The 19446-nt window shown below is 43.2% G+C and overlaps 1 protein-coding gene across 1 annotated transcript in view; it reads left to right on the top strand.

The window, feature by feature from the left end:
* Positions 1–19446, top strand: part of DGKB (diacylglycerol kinase beta) — a 905602-nt gene that overhangs the window by 269382 nt on the left and 616774 nt on the right. Inside the window, exon 4 of the mRNA XM_082259056.1 lies at positions 18935–19011. Coding sequence (XP_082115182.1) covers positions 18935–19011 — 77 coding nt within the window. The remainder of the gene's footprint in view (positions 1–18934; positions 19012–19446) is intronic.

Consider the following 19446-nt stretch of genomic DNA (forward strand, 5'->3'; position numbering starts at 1 on the left):
GTTTTATTTTTCTGTTTTTTTTTTGTTGTTTTAAGTTATTTCCCTATCCACATTTGTTTGCAGAGCACTTGTCATGCTCTTAATTACGTTTTGCTGCCATTTGCAGCACTCTAGCCCTTTCCTTTGGTGTTTTAGAGCCATTTTAGTGCCTTAAAGTTCGGGTCCCCATTGACTTCAATGGGGTTCGGTGTCCGGGAAAAGTTCGGTAAAAGTCCGGGACACGGACCCGGACTTTTTTTTAAAGTTCGGCCGAACCCGTCGAACACGGACATCTAGGTGTTCGCTCAACCCTAGTTATAACATGACAAATGTGGAAAATTTCAAGGGGTATGAATACTTTTTCAAGGCGCTGTAGATGTCCTTACCCTGGCTGTACTGTTATCATCTCAGGAGTTATGAAATACAGTGAAGTTTGGATTCTGCAGGTGGAAAGAATCAGCCAGAAGTGTGTATTCCAGCTAAACTGCAATAAATGTTATATTTTTGGTTTTGGGTTTAACCAGTTCTGGACCGGAAGGATTTGCCCCCTGAATGACCAGGCCATTTTTTTTGCAATTCGGCACTGCGTTACTTTAACAGAAATTGCGCAGTCGTGTGACGCTATACCCAAATAAAACGTATGTCCTTTTTGTCCCACAAATAGAGCTTTCTTTTGGTGGTATTTGATCACCTCTGCCATTTTTATTTTTTGCGCTATAAACAAAAAAATAGCGACAATTCTGGAAAAAAAAATTCACTTTCTGCTATATAACATTCCCAATAAAAATGTAAAAATCTAATTTTTTCCTCCTTTTAGGCCAATTTGTATTCTGCTACATATTTTTGGTAAAACAAATCTCAATAAGCGTATTTTGATCGGTTTGCGCAAAAGTTATCGCGCCTACAAACTAGGGGAAAGATTTATGTCATTTTTATTTATTTATTTCTTACACTAGTAATGGCGGCGATCTGCGATTTTTTGCGGGACTGCGACATTGCGGTGGACAGATCAGGCACCTAATTGACACTTTTGGGGGGACCAGTGACATTACTACAGTAATCAGTGCTAAAAATATGCACTGTTACTGTAATATTGACACTGGCAGGGAAGGGGGTTAACCTAGGGGCGATCAAAGGAATAAATGTGAGCCTAGGGGGTGTTTTCTAACTGTAGGGGGATGGGCTTGTGGAATCAAAATAGAGACCTGTGTTCCTAAATAGGAGGATCACAGGCGCTCTGTGCTGATTCCTGAGAGAACAATGGTCTGCTGTGTTTACAACAGCAGACCTCCGTTCTCTCTCCACGGGGAGCGATTGCGGGCATCCAGCGGCAATCGCGCCCGCCGGCCCCCGTGAATGAGCTTCCCCGTTGTCGGTTTCATGCAGCCAGGGCAGCCTGCTGCAGTATATAAATGCGGCAGGCGGCCGGCAAGTAGTTAATATCACTTTATCTCAGAAAAGTCCCTTCTTTTGCTCTCAGCCTTCTTCAAATCTCCAAAATCCTTATTTTTTTTTTTTTTTTTTTTTTTTTAACGTGAGGGAGAAAAGGGGAGATTCGGGAGCTCATGGAAGACGTTACAAGGAGATAGGATAACATAGTATGAGACAATTTCATGATTATTTTAGAAAAATAAGGATCCTGTTAAGTATCATTATAATCTATCCCCTAACACTAACTTACCCCTTTACACCTATCAGGACCCTGTAGTGTACGTGCCAAAAATGTGGGTGCCAAAAGCTCCTGATACCTGTTACCATATCACCCCACAACCTGATCTTATTTCAGCACCATCACACATAGAAGTTTATACTGACCCTAACTAAGGCCCCTTTCACCCAGTGTTAATTTCGTCGACTAAAACCGACTAAAACGTTTTCATCGACTAAATTAACACAATTTTAGTCGACTAAAATACGATTAAAACTAAAACAATTCAGATGACTAAAATACGACTAAAACTAAAATGGCATTTTAGTCAAAAGACTATAACTAAAACTAAATCGAAATTTGCTGCCAAAATTAACACTGGTGCATGCTTAACCACTTTACCACCGGAGGATTTTCCTGCTAAAAGACCAGGGGTTATTTTGCGATTTTTTACTGCGTGACTTTAACGGACAATCGCGCGGTCGTGCGACGCTGTACCTAAACGAATTTCACGTCCTTTTTTTCCCACAAACAGAGCTTTCTTTTGGTGGTATTTGATCACCTGTGCGATTTTTTGACCACGCACTATAAACAAAAAAAGAGCGTAATTTTTGCAAAAACAACAATATTTTTCACTTTTTTTTATATGAAATTCCCCCAAAAAAAATGTAAAAATCAAAATTTTTTAAAATTTGCGGCCAATTTGTTTTACGCTACCTATGTTTGGTAAAAAAAATCGCAAAAAGCGTATTTTGATTGGTTTGCGCAAAAGTTATTGCGTTTACTAACAAAGGGAAAGATTTTTGTCATTTTTGGTGTTTTTTTTTTTAACGAGTAATGGCGGCGATCTGCGATTTTTTTTGCGGTACTGCGACATTGCGGCGGACAGATCGGACCCTTGACTGACATTTTTGACACTTTTGGGGGTACCAGTGACATTACTGCAGTAATCAGTGCTATATATATGCACTGTTACTGCAAAAATGACACTGGCAGGGAAGGGGTTAACAGTATTGGACAGGGAGGGGTTAAGTGTGTCCTAGGGGCGTGATTCTAACTGTGTAGGGATAGGTCTACTAGTGTAAAAACAAAGATCAACAGTTCTACATAGTAGAACTGTTTGATCTTCACTTTTACACAGGGAGAACTGACAGGTGGCTTGTTTACACAAGCCGCTCTGTCTTTCTCCCGCTGTAGCGGCGATCGTAGTGTGACCGGCGGACATCGGGTCCGCCAGTCACACTCCCGCACTCCTCCGTGAACGAGCCGAGGCGGGCGCGCGCCTCGGCGGGCGCGCGCCCGCCCGCTATTGGCTCTGGAAGGAGTGACAGGCGAGCGACGTAGACCTACGTCACTCTGCCTGGCCGGGGCCGACTGCCGCAGTAAATATACTGTGCGCAGTCGGCAAGCGGTTAAAGCGAAGTTCCGGGCACAGAATCATTTTTTTTTTTTTAATGTCCCCCAAACATTGACCCTTAGACCTCTATACATCTGCTAATCCCGTTTCATACATTGAAATAATCGGTTTGCAAGCATAAAATCTTGCTTTATAAAATTTGTGATGAGCGCCGCCATCTTTGTCCTGGATCGCCGAGTCCGTTGTGGGGAAATGTCTTCCCTTCTTCCTGGTTCTAGTGGGCGGAGGCCAGTGAATCCAGCGCGAAATCTCGCGCATGCCCAGTACTATGCGATTGGCATCGCCGTCCGCACTGTGCTCCTCCTAACATTGCGTCATTTCCTGTTTTGAAATAACGCAAGGAAAGGAGCGGCCGGCCGTCTTCGTCACTGCCCATTGCATCCTGGGAGCCACGAGTAAGAGCTCCCAGGACGCATTGTGGGACAGGAAGTGACGGTGCGGGCCGCAGCCGAGGAAGGAGGAAGTCGATGGAAAGGTGAGTATATTATCCTCTCTAAAAAGGTAAGGAAAAAAAAAAAAGGCCGGGAATATCCAATTTGGGCACAGGAAAGGTTAAGGAAGCGGATGCCTTGAAATCTACAGGCAGGATTCTGTGCCCGGAACTCCGCTTTAATACCATAAATAATAACATATTAGATTTTTCACTCCAGGACCAGCAGTAGTATATAATGAGTTTGGAAATTGTAGAGAAATGCTGAAATAATGCATTACAAATTACAATTGAACTACACCCATTTGATTATAGATGACTAAAATGAGTTTTAGTCGACTAAAATGTACTGGAGTTTTAGACGACTAAATACGACTAAAACTAAAACACTTGCAGAAGACTAAAATGGGACTAAAACTAAAATGCCATTTTAGTCCTAAGACTAAGACTAAAACTAAATTGAAATTTGCTGTCAAAATTAACACTGCTTTCACCCTTGTGCGACTTGTCCTGAGATTTGGGACTGCAAAGTCGCATGACAAGTCGTACTCCATTGATTTCCAATGAGTACCGTTCATATCAGTGCGACTTCAGGTCACAACAACTTCAGAGTAGTCCTTGCACTACTTTGGGCCGATTTTAATGCGTTTTGAGGTCCAAAGGCATTGCTTCAAGTCCAGTCAAAATTGCGGAAAAATTGTGGCAAAATCGCACGACTTTTAGGTCGCATAAGTGTTAAAGGGGGACTTCTGCCGCGGACTATCATGAATATATTGCGCTTTGGGCTTTTTTTTTTTATAAGAGAAGGAAATCAATAATATCGATTGGACCATTTGGCTTGTTTGTAAAGCTGCTTTGGGCAATTTCTCTGCTCGTTTCCACTATAACAAAGGAGATCCAATAAGATCTACTCTATATTATACATGGACCTATTTCTCCAGCTGTTTTTTTTTTTTTTTTACTGACAATTTATGACACTCTGAACATGGCTTAAAGTGCACGTACACCCACTTTTTTTTTTAATTTTTCCTTTAATAAAACTGTGTACAGTAAGAAAAATAAAAATAAAAATAGTTTTCAGGTTTACATACTCTTTTTTTGAATATCTATAATGAAGGGAGACTACAGAAAGTGTTTAACCACTGAAGATTTTTACCCACTTCCTGACCAGGGGGTATTTTGCGATTCGGCACTGCGTGACTTTAACGGACAATTGCGCGGTCATACGACGCTGTACCCAAATGAATTTGACGTCCTTTTTTTCCCACAAACAGAGCTTTCTTTTGGTGGTATTTGATCACCTGTGCGATTTTTTTGATCATGCGTTATAATTATAAACAAAAAAAGAGCGACGATTTTGCAAAAATAACAATATTTTTCTCATTTTTTTTATATTAAACCCCCCCCCCCCCCCCCAAAAAAAAAACTGTAAAAATCAATTTTTTAACATTTTAGACCAATTTGTTAGCTGCTACATATGTTTGGTAAAAAAAAATCCCAATAAGCGTATTTTGATTGGTTTGCGCAAAAGTTATTGCGTTTACTAACTAAGGGAAAGATTTTTGTCATTTTTATTGTTTTTTTTTTTTTTAAATGGCGGCAACTGCAATTTTTTTTTTTTGCGGGACTGCGACATTGTGGTGGACAGATCGGACCCTTGACTGACATTTTTGACACTTTTGGGGTTACCAGTGACATTACTACAGCAATCAGTGCTATACATATGCACTGTTACTGTAAAAATGACACTGGAAGGGAAGGGGTTAACTTTATTGGAGAAGGAGTGGTTAAGTGTGTCCCTAGGGGCGTGTTTGTTACTGTGATTGGCTGTGGCTGTGTGTGTAACAGCACAGGCTCGGTTCACACTGATGCGATGCGGGAAGGCTGCGAATTCGCAGCCTGTTCCCGCATCGCACACGCACCCCCGGCAGTTCACACTGCCATATGCGATCCGCTGGGGGTGTCAATGTAATCTTAACGACACCCCCAGTTTGATCGCATATCGCAGTGCGATCGTGCAGTTCGCACAGGATCGGATCGCACAAGTGTGAACCGCTGTGCGATCCGATCCTGATGCGGCAGCAAAAATGCCTCCTGTGCGTGTTTGCTGCGGGTGCGATGCGAATTTAGCCATACAAACTGTATGGCTAAACTCGCACCGCACAGCTGATCGCATGTCATGTCGGAGCAGTGCGCTCCGACATGACATGCGAACCCCGCACACGCAGTAGTGTGAACCGGGGCACAGATCTACGATCCTACATAGCAGGACCATATGATCTCTGCTGCTACACCAGGGAGATTGACAGGCGGCTGTGTTTACATTAGCCACCTGCCTTTCTCCCTCTGTAACCGACGATCGCAAGTGACCAGCGGACATCGGGTCCTCCGGTCACACGCGCGGAGATTCCAGTGAGCGAGCGGGGGCGGGAGCGCGCCTCCAGCGGCACGCACTCGCCCCCTATTGGCTCACAGGCGAGTGACGTACCGGTACTTCACTTTGCCTGCATGGGGCTGACCGCCGCAGTATATGTACTTGCGGCGATCGGCAAGCGGTTAATAAGTGTTTTTTTTTTTTTTTTATATTTCAAATGTTTTTCACATTTTTTTTCTGTCTAATTTTCATTCTCCACTGTTACATTGTTTCAGGTCCCCTTGTAAAAGAGTAACTCCACTTTTGATGAAAAAAGAAAAACAAAAAATCCATTGCCCTCCGGGTGATCTACTCTATATTACCAAAAGTGGGCCAACTCAATATTGAACCCTACGGACTAAGACTGGGATGCCATTAAAGTTCATGTGTGTGTAAAGGCAGGCGTCCCAATACTTTTGACAATATCGTGTGTGAGTGTGTGTGTGTGTGTGTGAGTGCGTATGTGTGTGTGTGTATATTAATATATGCCGTGGATTAAAGGGATGAGGTGGCAACCCTACACGCACATGAACTTTAATGGCATCCCAGTCTTAGTCCGTAGGGTTCAATATTGAGTTGGCCCACCCTTTGCAGCTATAACAGCTTCAACTCTTCTGGGAAGGCTGTCCACAAGGTTTAGGAGTGTGTCTATGGGAATGTTTTACCGTTCTTCCAGAAGCGCATTTGTGAGATCAGGCACTGATGCCATTAAAGTTCATGTGCGTGAACGGAGTTTGTCCCTTCGGAAATTTTCATTCGGAAGGTCAGATTTGTCTGTCGAAAGTTGTGTACACAGTTTTAGAAAATTGTACGATCGTTCCTCGGACGAAAATGTTCTCCCGATTTTCCCTATAGTGTGTACGAGCCATTAGTCTGTATGGGAGTGATTTTTTAATTATCAATCAACTGCTACACCTGCAGGATTCTGATGAGGAAAGTGTCAGGGTCTGCATCCCTTTAGATGTGATTTCCCTTTAGGAGCATCTCACCAAAAATTACATTTTTGTTGCAGGGGATGCCTAAAACCTGACTTGTATCTTAGTGCATACTTCCTCCGCCGCTGGGCCAATTAAAAAACGCAGCGGCAGCGCGCTTTGCGCAGTAGGGAACCAGCAGTGAAGCCGGAAGGCTTGACTGCCGGGTTCCCTTACTCTGGATGGTGGCGGCGGCACCCGAGAGCCGATATGTAAAAAGGCTTCGGGTGCCGACATCGCGGGCTCCCTGGACAGGTAAGTTCTACAGTATTTGTAGCTGCTGACTTTTAATTTTTTTAAGGGGGGGCGGAACTCCGCTTTAACACTTGCCGATCGCCCGCCACAGATTTACTGAGGCAGGCTGGCTTAACTGGGCAAAACGACGTAGCCCTACGTCGGTCGCGTGCATGGTGCTGGGGGGGCTGCGGGGATGCTGATTCACGGGACCGGCAACCACGGTCGCTCCCCGCTGAGAGAGAACAATGGGCAGCTGTTGTAAACACAGCCGACCGCTCTTCTCCCTGGAATGATCACAGAGCGCCTGTGATCCTTCTATTTAGGATCACAGGTCTCTATGATCATTGCACAAGCCCCGCCCCCATACAGTTAGAAAACACTCCCCTAGGCTCACACTTAACCCTTTGATCACCCACTGTGTTAACCCCTTCCCTGCCAGTGTCATTATTACAGTAACAGTGCATATTTTTTGCACTGATTACTGTAGTAATGTCACTGGTCCCCCCAAAAGTGCCAGTTAGGGGTCCGATCTGTCCGCCACAATGTTGCAGTCCCGCTAAAAATTGCTGATCGCCACTATTACTAGTAATAAAAATAAAATAAAAATGACATAAATCTGTCCCCTAGTTTGTAGACGCAATAACTTTTGCAAGCCAATCAAAGTACGCTTATTGCGATTTTTTTTTAACCAAAAAATATGCAGCAGAATACAAATTGGCCTAAAAGGATGAAAAAAATTTGATTTAAAAAAAAAAAAAAATTTTTTTTGGGGGGGGGGGGGGGGGATGTTATATAGCAGAAAGTGAAAATATTGTTATTTTTTTTTCAGAATCGTCGCTCTTTTTTTGTTTATAGAGCAAAAAGTAAAAATCGCACAGGTGATCAAATACCACCAAAAGAAAACTCTGTTTGTGGGAAAAAAAGGACATCAATTTTATTTTGGTACAGTGTCGCACAATCGCGCAATTTTCCATTAAAGTAACGCAGTGAAATGACCATAGAGACATGTGATCCTATATAGAAGGATCACAGGAGCTCTGTGATCATTCCAGGGAGAAGAACGGTCGGCTGTGTTTACAACATCTGACCGTCCTTCTCTCTCAGCGGGGAGCGATTGCGGGTGTCAGGCGGCAATCACGCCCGCCGGCCCCCGTGGATCGGCATCCCCGCTGCCTAGTGGGGGCAGGAGCGCTCGCCCCAGCGCCGTTTCCACGAACCGACGTACCCATACATCGATTCGCGCAGCTGAGCCAGCCTGCCCCAGCATACCTACGGCGAGCGGTAGGCAAGTGGTTAATGTGCACTCTTTACCAAGGAGCAACCTTACTATTTGGGCAATATTTTAGAACTCTGCCAATCATATTATTCTGTTTCAGAGCTCCACCCTTTTCTATACAAACCATGCCCCTTTTCCCTCATTTGCCTCGGCAGACCAAGTCCCAATTTGCACCAACAATTATAAGATCTCATGCACTCCGGAGGTTTTGCTATCTCTCCTGGACACCTTTCCCTTTGCCAGAAAACACACTATTGACACTTGTAAACACTTGTAAAGCGTTTAGGCGCATCATTCACTTGGGTGTTAATTAATTTCATTGGCCAGAATAATAATTTATTAACCACTTCAGCTCCAGAAAATGTACCCCCTTTCATGACCAGGCAATTTTGTGCAATACGCTTTAACCACTTAAGCCCCAGAAGATTTTACCCCCTTCCTGACAAGGGCCTATTTTGCGATTCGGCACTGCGTGACTTTAACGGACAATTGCGCGGTCGTGCGACGCTGTACCTAAACAAAATTGACGTCCTTTTTTTCCCACAAACAGAGCTTTCTTTTGGTGGTATTTGATCACCTGTGCGATTTTTTGATCATGCGCTATAAACAAAAAAACAGCGTCAATTTTTCAAAAATAACAATATTTTTCACATTTTTTTATATGAAATTCCCCCAAAAAATTTAAAAATCAAAGTTTTTTAACATTTTAGGCCAATTTTTTTTATACTACCTATGTTTGGTAAAAAAAAATCGCAAAAAGCGTATTTTGATTGCTTTGCGCAAAAGTTATCGCGTTTACTAACAAAGGGAAAGATTTTTGTCATTTTTGTTGTTTATTTTTTAACGAGTAATGGCGGCGATCTGCGATTTTGTTTGCGGTACTGCGACATTGCGGCGGACAGATCGGACCCTTGACTGACATTTTTGACACTTTTGGGGGTACCAGTGACATCACTACAGTAATCAGTGCTATACATATGCACTGTTACTGTAAAAATGACACTGGCAGTGAAGGAGTTAAATTTATTGGAGAGAGAGGGGTTAAGTGTGTCCCTAGGGGCGTGTTTCTAACTGTGATTGGCTGTGGCTACATGTGTAAGAACAGTGATCAACGGTCCTACATAGTAGAACCGTATGATCTCCATTCTTACACAAGGGAGAATGACAGGCGGCTTTGTTTACATTAGCCGCCTGCCTTTCTTCCGCCTCCAGCGGCGCGCGCTCGCTCCCTAGACCCTCACAGGCTAGCGACGTAGCCCTACGTCGCTTTTCCTGTGAGGGGCTGACTGCCGACGTAAATCGTCGTGCAGCGGTCGGCAAGCGGTTAAACAAAAAAAGACAGACAAAAAAAACAATATTTTTTAATTTCTGCTATAAAACATATCCAATAAAAAAAAATGTAAAAAATCGAATTTCTGCATCAGTTTAGGCAAATATGTTTTCTGCTACATATTTGTGGTAAAAAAAAAAAAAATCACAATAAGTGTAGATTGATTGAACGATCCGGTCTGCTGTCCTCTTAGGCAGGAGGTCAAGTGAGGGCAAGATGGCCCTCACTCGACTCTATGGCCTTGGAGGACCGGAGCAAAGTCATACGTTGCTTCCTGGCAACGGCCTTGAAGAGCCCATTTTTTTCATAATGAAAAAAAAAAGACTTTTATTTGTTTTTGTTTTTTTAGTGTAGATGTGAGGTCTTTTTGACCCCAGATCTCACATTAAAGAGGACCTGTCCTGATTATTTCTATTACAAGGGATGTTTACCTTCCTTGTAATAGGAATACAAGTGACTTCTGGACCGGGCCTTTTTCTGACATTTGTTGTCTACAAGTTAAAATCAGTTTTTTTTTTTTTTGCTAGAAAATTACTTAGAACCCCCAAACATTATATTTCTTTTTTTTATCAGAGACCCTAGCCTAGAGAATAAGATGGAGAAGATCTTTGCAATTTTTTTTTTTTTTTTTATTAAACCGCATTTGTGCAGCGGTCTTACAAACTCAATTTTTTTTTTTTTGGAAAAAAATACACTTTTTTGAATAAAAAAATAAAAAAACAGTAAAGTTAGCCCAATTTTTTTCTATAATGTGAAAGATGAAATAGATACCCAACATGTCATGCTACAAAAGTGCGCACAAACATTGGTACTTAAAACACTTTATTAAAGTAAACCAAACCACACTGACCCCACTCCCCTCCTGGTCCTACTTACAGCGCTCTCAGTGGAAGTCCGTAACGACGAAACGCGTCAGGATGAGTGCGCGGTCGCCATATACAACAGACGCCACGCTTGGCCACACTACGAGCACCTGGAGGATACGGGACAGCGGCGGCTCACAGTGCGTGCATACATTTGTTAATGCCTTCATTTTATTGGACTCCTGTAAGTAGGACCAGGAGGTGAGTGGGGTCAGTGTGGTTTGGTTTACTTTAATAAAGTGTTACAGAATTACGCTATGTGCCCCCACTCTTTTTATTTCCATGACTTGGTGAATGGAATTTTGTCTGAAGGCTACTAAATGTCACTTGGAATCAGAATCTAAAGAATGTGGAGATACGATACGGGGACCAGTTATGTGGCTTATGGGAGAGCTCTGATCTAACATCTGGTGAGTGTCCAGAGTGAGGGGGGAACATCGGTGTTTGGTGGAGGTTTAGTGGATGACAGAGATATCCTTCACACCCTTCCCTTTGATCGGATCAAGTCACACTGGATTCCAATTGATACTTATTTGAGACTTGATATAGTTGTCAAGCGATTCCTTTTTGCACGATTGTCACGATCGCCGCCAAAGTAGTACAGAGTCGTGCCGCCCCAGTGTGAACCGAGCCTTAATGGTTCATCTTTGGCTGTTCTCAATTATTTACTGTTTTATACCTCTTGGTTATTGTTTCTAATATTATTGTACACATCAGCAAAATGAAATACGCAATATCCCCAGCTTCCTTCAAAGTTCATAAAAAATTCAGTCTGTCAGCCTAAAAACTGGCCACCAGCTGTGATAAAACAGTTATAAATATTTTATATTTGTTGCTGCTGTTTGCAACAGTTGAATATTCCGTATTGTTATATTGTTATTGCGACACTGTATTGCATGGTTATTATTAGATAGTATACAAAAGGTAATAAAACCATAAAGCATAGTTCCCAATTTCGAGGGACTGTCCCTGATTTGGAACAAAGTCCCTCTGTCCCTCTTTCCTCCTCATTTGTCCCTCATTTTGGTCTGATCTATATAGTTGTACAAACCCAATTCCAAAAAAGTTGGGATACTGTACAGATTGGGAGTAAAAAAGGAATGGACTAATTTACAAATCTCATAAACGTATATTTTATTCACAATATAATATAGATAACATATCAAATGTTGAAAGTGAGACATTTTGAAATGCCATGCCAAATATTGGCTCATTTTGGATTTCATGAGAGCTACACATTCCAAAAAAGTTGGGACAGGTAGCAATAAGAGGCCGGAAAAGTTAAATGTACATATAAGGAACAGCTGGAGGACCAATTTGCAACTTATTCGGTCAATTGGCAACTTGATTGGGTATAAAAAGAGCCTCTCAGAGTGGCAGTGTCTCTCAGATGTCAAGTTGGGCAGAGGATCACCAATTCCCCCAATGCTGCGGCGAAAAATAGTGGAGCAATATCAGAAAGGAGTTTCTCAGAGAAAAATTGCAAAGAGTTTGAAGTTATCATCATCTACAGTGCACAATATCATCCAAAGATTCAGAGAATCTGGAACAATCTTTGTGCGTAAGGGTCAAGGCCAGAAAGCCATACTGGATGCCCGTGATCTTCGGGCCCTTAGACGGCACTGCATCACATACAGGAATGCTACTGTAATGGAAATCACAACATGGGCTCAGGAATACTTCCAGAAAACATTGTCGGTGAACACAATCCACCGTGCCATTCGCCATTGCCGGCTAAAACTCCATAGGCCAAAAAAGAAGCCATATCTAAACATGATCCAGAAGCGCAGGCGTTTTCTCTGGGCCAAGGCTCATTTAAAATTGTCTGTGGCAAAGTGGAAAACTGTTCTGTGTCAGACGAATCAAAATTTGCAGTTCTTTTTGGAAAACTGGGACGCCATGTCATCCGGACTAAAGAGGACAAGGACAACCCAAGTTGTTATCAGCGCTCAGTTCAGAAGCCTGCATCTCTGATGGTATGTGGTTTCATGAGAGTGTGTGGCATGGGCAGCTTACACATCTGGAAAGGCACCATCAATGCTGAAAGGTATATCCAAGTTCTAGAACAACATATGATCCCATCCAGACGTCGTCTCTTGCAGGGAAGACCTTGCATTTTCCAACATGACAATGCCAGACCACATACTGCATCAATTACAACATCATGGCTGCGTAGAAGAAGGATCCGGGTACTGAAATGGCCAGCCTGCAGTCCAGACCTTTACCCATAGAAAACATTTGGTGCATCATAAAGAGGAAGATGCGACAAAGAAGACCTAAGACAGTTGAGCAACTAGAAACCTGTATTAGACAAGAATGGGACAACATTCCTATTCCTAAACTTGAGCAATTCGTCTCCTCAATCCCCAGACGTTTGCAGACTGTTATAAAAAGAAGAGGGGAGGCCACACAGTGGTAAACATGGCCTTGTCCCAACTTTTTTGAGATGTGTTGATGCCATGAAATTTAAAATCAACGTATTTTTCCCTTAAAATTATACATTTTCTCGGTATAAACATTTGATATGTCATCTATGTTGTATTCTGAATAAAATATTGAAATTTGAAACTTCAACATCATTGCATTCTGTTTTTATTCACAATTTGTTCAGTGTCCCAACTTTTTTGGAATCGGTTTGTATATAAAGTGCACTTTTTATCTTACAAAAAGTGTTTCCCGGATCTAAACCTTTCATCCAATTTCTAAATTGCTGCATCTGTAAATTTCAAAAGTAAGATAAAATGAAAAGAGGTTCTGGGATCTCTACTCCTTCAGAGAGGTAGGGAGAGGTACTCCCCTATATCAATCAAAGGGAGGTGTAATCAAAAATCAAGTATCATAAAAAAAGAAAAAACAAGAAAAGATAAGATAAGCACACCCCATAGAGTTACCTCTCAACAATTTATTGGCATATATAATGCAAGTAAAAAAGTATTCATGAGAACCCAGAAATTTTTTCTGGGTTCTCATGCATACTTTTTTACTTGCATTATACGTGCCAATAAATTGTTGGGAGGGCGTGCTTTATGGTGTGCTTATCTTTTCCTGTTTTTTCTTTTTTTATGATCTGTAAATTTCAAAAGCCAATATAAAGGAATATAAGAAAAAGACGCTGATATATGTGGTATGTTTAGGTGTCTCAGTCCCAAATTTAAACACAAAAACATAAAAAATGGCCTGTGGGACTGTTAAAGATGCAAGAAAGGAGAGAGCGTCGCCAGCTTAGTATAGTACAGGTTTATTTAACACTGTTAAAATTGGTGACTCACTGTCCGAGGTTGGGTGAGACCGGTACACAAAGACTGTTAGGGTCATCCATCTTCCTCTTCCAGGATAGTGGTCATAGGAGAAGGTGGTGAGGTTCCAGAGGTATAGCCGAGCCGCTGTGGGGCTGCTAGTTGTCACTGGCCGCGGCGGAGCATGCACAACAGGGCTCCGGCTGCCGACTTCTGATCCCTGATGACATCACTTCCTGGCAGGAGAAAAATAGGGGTTGCACGCGTTCGGAGCATCCGTGCTCCTTTGTCAGGCGTCAGCCCATCGCCTGACAAAGGAGCACGGATGCTCCGAACGCGTGCAACCCCTATTTTTCTCCTGCCAGGAAGTGATGTCATCAGGGATCAGAAGTCGGCAGCCGGAGCCCTGTTGTGCATGCTCCGCCACGGCCAGTGACAACTAGCAGCCCCACAGCGGCTCGGCTATACCTCTGGAACCTCACCACCTTCTCCTATGACCACTATCCTGGAAGAGGAAGATGGATGACCCTAACAGTCTTTGTGTACCGGTCTCACCCAACCTCGGACAGTGAGTCACCAATTTTAACAGTGTTAAATAAACCTGTACTATACTAAGCTGGCGCCGCTCTCTCCTTTCTTGCATCTCTCAGGGCTTCTCCACGCTTCAGCCGGCTGCCACGGACTATAGCTTCCCTACAGTACCAAACTTTGTTCCCCCCCCCATGCAGCCCCATAACCCCCCCCCCTCCCATCCACCCACATTCCTTGTACCATCTTGGGATATTAGAAGAGCGCCATGACACCCCCCACTTTCGGGACTGTTAAAGAGACAAATATCAAATGTTAAAATTATACAAGTTTATTGCACATCATAATGTACATTTAAAATCAATAATAACAACATGGTGAATTCATCAGTAGAAAAAACATAGATAAATAATGAAATACAAATTCATAGCATATGCGACTTCATATATGGATTAGTGATCGACTGATATCGTTTTTATCGTTGCCGATACCGATATTTTGATCAATACATATCGGTATCAGCCGATACGGGCCGATATTTTCGTACATTTTTTTTTTCTTTGACAGGTACTTTTGTGGAGGGATCTGGGGAGTCTAAAAGACCCCAAACCCCTCCTCTGCACTTAAAAGCATTCAAAACGCCAAGTTTGGCTTTTTTGAATGATGTCATTTTTTTAAATCTGGCGCCGAGTACCCACAAGTGATGTCATGACATAATTTCTGGGTTTTTACATGGAGACCCGATCAGAGCCGAATGCGGCTTTGATCGGGTCTTCAGCGGCCGTACAGGTAGGATGCCCGGGTCTCCCGCTGGGAAGGAAGACTCGAGCGGCTTCTCAGCCACATCGGTTGTCATTACAAGACAGCCGACCGTCGGCTATGGATGCCGGTACCGGAGTGATGCTTCCAGCTGCAGGCATCACTCCGGTACAGCACTTTCCCAAAATATCGGCAATATCGGCCACCTTGGGGAAAGTGCAGATCGGCCCTCGATATATAGGCTTTGCCGATAATCGGTGGATCCCTAATATGGATAACAGTTTGTATTTTATAGATCTGGTTGTGCACAATATCATAAAAAAGCAACAATATGTGCTGCATGAATCTCAACGCGTTTCGCAAAATGTTTAATTTGATTTATTAGGAGAATCACAGATGTATATAAATGATGTAGCAATTCAGATTATTGCAAACCACCCAACTAGGGTCTATAGCATCCCAACAGTCATGCCGTCAAAAAATGTTGTAGATATGGGGGGCAGGAAAGTCCACCCAAAAAATGGAGGTGCATAAACCCCCCCCCCCCAGGAGTTGGGGAGAGGAGGAAAGTCGGATCACATGTAAATTGCCAAGCGTCCCCAGGAGATAATGATCTGACAAAGTCAGGCAAGAGTGACAGACCGAAGAGATCATTATCTCCCAGGGACTCCCAGGGGACGCACTCCCATTCGCCAGCGGGGAAGCTGATTCACGGGGACGGCGGCTGCGATTGCCGCCGGGCACCCACGATCGCTCCCCGTGGAGAGAGAACCGGGGTCTGCTGTAAATGGCAGTCTGCATGTTGTGCTGCTGTTAGGTGTATACTCTCCTCGGTAAGTGTGACTTCACAATTAGGTTTTGGTCAAACAGCTCTAGTAAGCCTCTCCTGAGCTAAATCGCATTGATTTAGATCTCCTGAATCCTGTACTCTTCCAAAAATTGACTTCCCCGGCAGTGGATAGTGTCAGGGTGCACAAAAGCTCCAATAGTGCTTCAACCGTAACACTAACTTACTAAAGCTTGTACAAAAAATGGGTATTCACATATTCCTGGTGCTTCCAGTGCACCAGGCTATATCAGGCAATTTGTCTCGTGTTCCCCCAAAGCAACACAAACCACTATCTCCCTGTGGACTGCTCTCTCCCCTTAAGGGTCCGGGTGCCTTTACTGTCTTCGCCCCTCCCCTACGTGTGTCAACACAGGGTCACGTGTCTTCCTCAGGGAGATTTCTTTTGTGCCTGAATCACAAATATGTAGCTTGTTTCCTGAACGGAAAAAACAGCTAGAATTCTGTTCGAGAAATTTCCAGCACTGCTTTCAACCCGTTAACCATTAGAAAATCAAACGAATGTTCCAAAAATGAAACATTTTGTGCAAAATTCTATTAACTTAATAAAATGTTCATATGAAAATTTGTACAAAAATTCTCAGTACATTCACTGACTTCACATATTGGTCAAGACAATGTGATGCACATCACAACTTGTAGAGTTCAGTGGTAAGGAATAAATACCCTCTTACAATGATGGTCAGTAATGATCTGTCCTCTTAAATGTTAGTGGTCAGTGGTGAGTTCCCCCTTATTTGTCAGTGATCAGTGGCATACGTGGTCCTATTACATTGGCGTACAGTGGTGATTGTGCCCCCATTACATTAGTGTACATTAGTGATTGTGCCCCCATTACATTGGTGTACAGTTGGGTTACCCTATTCACATCGGTGTTCAATGGGGTGCGTTCCCTCCAATTACATTGGTGTTTAGTGGTGTATGTTCCTCATCACATTGTTGTACAGTTGTAATTGGGCCCCATTCACATTGGTGTTCAATGGAATGCCCCTGCCCCCATTATATTTTTGTTCAGTTGCAATTTTTCCCCATTACATTGATGTTCAATGGAGTGCAACCCCCAATACATTGGTGTTCAGTAGTGTTTGTGCCCCCATCACATTGATGTACAGTGGTGTTTGGGCCCCCATCACATTAGTGTACAGTGGTGTTTGTTCCCCCTACACATTGGTGTACAGTGGTGTTTGTGCCCCATCACATTGGTGTATAGTGGTGTTTGTGCCCCCATCACATTGGTGTACAGTGGTGTTTGTGCCCCATCACATTGGTGTATAGTGGTGTTTGTTCCCCCTACACATTGGTGTACAGTGGTGTTTGTGCCCCCATCACATTGGTGTACAGTGGTGTTTGGGCCCCATTCACATTGCTGTACAGTGGTGTTTGTGCCCCCATCACATTGATGAACAGTGGTGTTTGGACCCCCATCACTTTGAGGTACAGTGGTGTTTGGGCCCCCATCACATTGGTGTACAGTGGTGTTTGTGCCCCATCACATTGGTGTACAGTGGTGTTTGTGCCCTCATCACATTGGTGTACAGTGGTGTTTGTGCCCCCATCACATTGGTGTACAGTGGTGTTTGTGCCCCCATCACATTGGTGTACAGTGGTGTTTGGGCCCCATTCACATTGGTGTACAGTAGTGTTTGGCCCCCATTCACATTGGTGTACAGTGGTGTTTGGGCCCCATTCACATTGGTGTACAGTGGTGTTTGTGCCCCCATCACATTGGTGTACAGTGGTGTTTGGACCCCCATCACTTTGAGGTACAGTGGTGTTTGGGCCCCATTCATATTGGTGTACAGTGGTGTTTGGGCCCCATCACATAGTTTTTCAGTAGAAGGCTCCCCCCATTTGATAGTTGTTTAGTAGTGTGTGTGACCCCGTAGCATTGGTGTGCAGTGACCCCTATCATTGGTAGTAAGTAGTGGCCTTGGTGGTCGCTTACCCAAAACTGTAGAGGTTTCATGGCACTGCCTTCCAACTCTCAAGTTTCTATAAATTTTTTTTGCATTTTAAATATAAAGGCAGTAACTTAATTGAGAGTAAAGCAACATATTTGCATTCACCTTTCCTTTGTTCCCTTGATACTTAGTTTAGTGGCAGGAGCTAAAGGACATAACCAGTTCTTCTGGGTATGAAGGAGCATGTGACTCATTCCATGTGACAGTACTTGGCCACACAGTATTGGGCCACACAGTATTGAGTGTTTACTACTCCCAACTGACAGAACGGACACACTATACATCTCAGTACTTATCAGATTCCATCTATCGTTGAGTTGAGTCAACTATCAGCGTTGAGTCACACTGTCTGAATACTGTATAACAGGTTTGGGCTTCAAATGTCTTGACCCTTGCTGGTTCTTCGGATGACCATTTGAGGTATGCCCTCTGGGCACTTGAGTATATACCCCAACAGAGCTCATGGAGGACACCTGCTGTTGGGTAGTGGAATTGGATGCCGAAAGCACTAGAACACGCTACCACCAGCTGGTGACACATGAGATTGCAGGCACGTTACATCCCATTTCCCTTGTATTTAACTGAGAAGGAGGGTGAGGGGTTTCACAACATACAATGTTTGCACGCTGAAGAAATTAATATTAATATGACTCATACGGCAGTGCAGTATTGCTCAGTGTATGTATTCCCTAACTGTCAAGGTTTAGTCACACATAAATATTTTATCTGTTTGTTCTCCACCTTGGCAGTGAGAATGAAGCTCATTGAAGGTCATTTCACACTGTAAAATAAAAGTTAAGATACACAGAAGAGGCTTTAATTTATGGCAGTAGTTTGAAGAGGCGCAAGGCCCTCACTTCAAGAGTTTACAATGTGGCAGGCAGCCAACATTCGTCAAATGTCACGGTGTCACTATTGCCTGGAATCACCCGGCTTTGAGAACGTGGCCCAATCTAGTGTGACGCGTCTTTGCACTCCTTGTGCCGTTTGGTGATAATTAACTGTTTTTTTTTCCCCTCTTTTGTCTTTGTTTAAGATTCCACGAAGAAGCTGAAAGATGTCTTGGAAGAATTTCATGGCAATGGGGTGCTGGCGAAGTATAATCCGGAAGAGGTACTCTTTTCCCTTTTGATTCTACTAAAGGGGTATTTACATTACAGGTGGAGCTCAGTGGATGGAATCACCCCCGGGCTCCTTTTACTTTTAGCAATGTAGTCATCTTCTTTCCAGGATGCCTTTCAAAGTTAATCCAGTTTTCAAAATGCCCTGCATGCTTCCTGTGGTCATTTTAGGAAGTGTTGGTGGCACGTCTCAGTGTTCTGCACCTTTCTCTGGCTTATCCTAGGGGCCTTGTTCAGTAGTTTTTATCTCCTTAGAAAGGTTAATCATTGTGCATAACGCTTTAAATAAGCCATTTCTGACCTCCTTCTTCAAATGCTACATGGTAATTGCCAGATCCCTCTGGCTTCAATCATTTTTTAATTATGGAACAATACGCAGGTTAGGAAATTCAGAGTAAAATCAAAAAATCTTATCTGTGTACTTGTT

Source organism: Pelophylax lessonae (assembly GCF_965119305.1).
Source record: "Pelophylax lessonae genome assembly, chromosome: 5".
NCBI classification, from domain to species: Eukaryota; Metazoa; Chordata; class Amphibia; order Anura; family Ranidae; genus Pelophylax; species Pelophylax lessonae.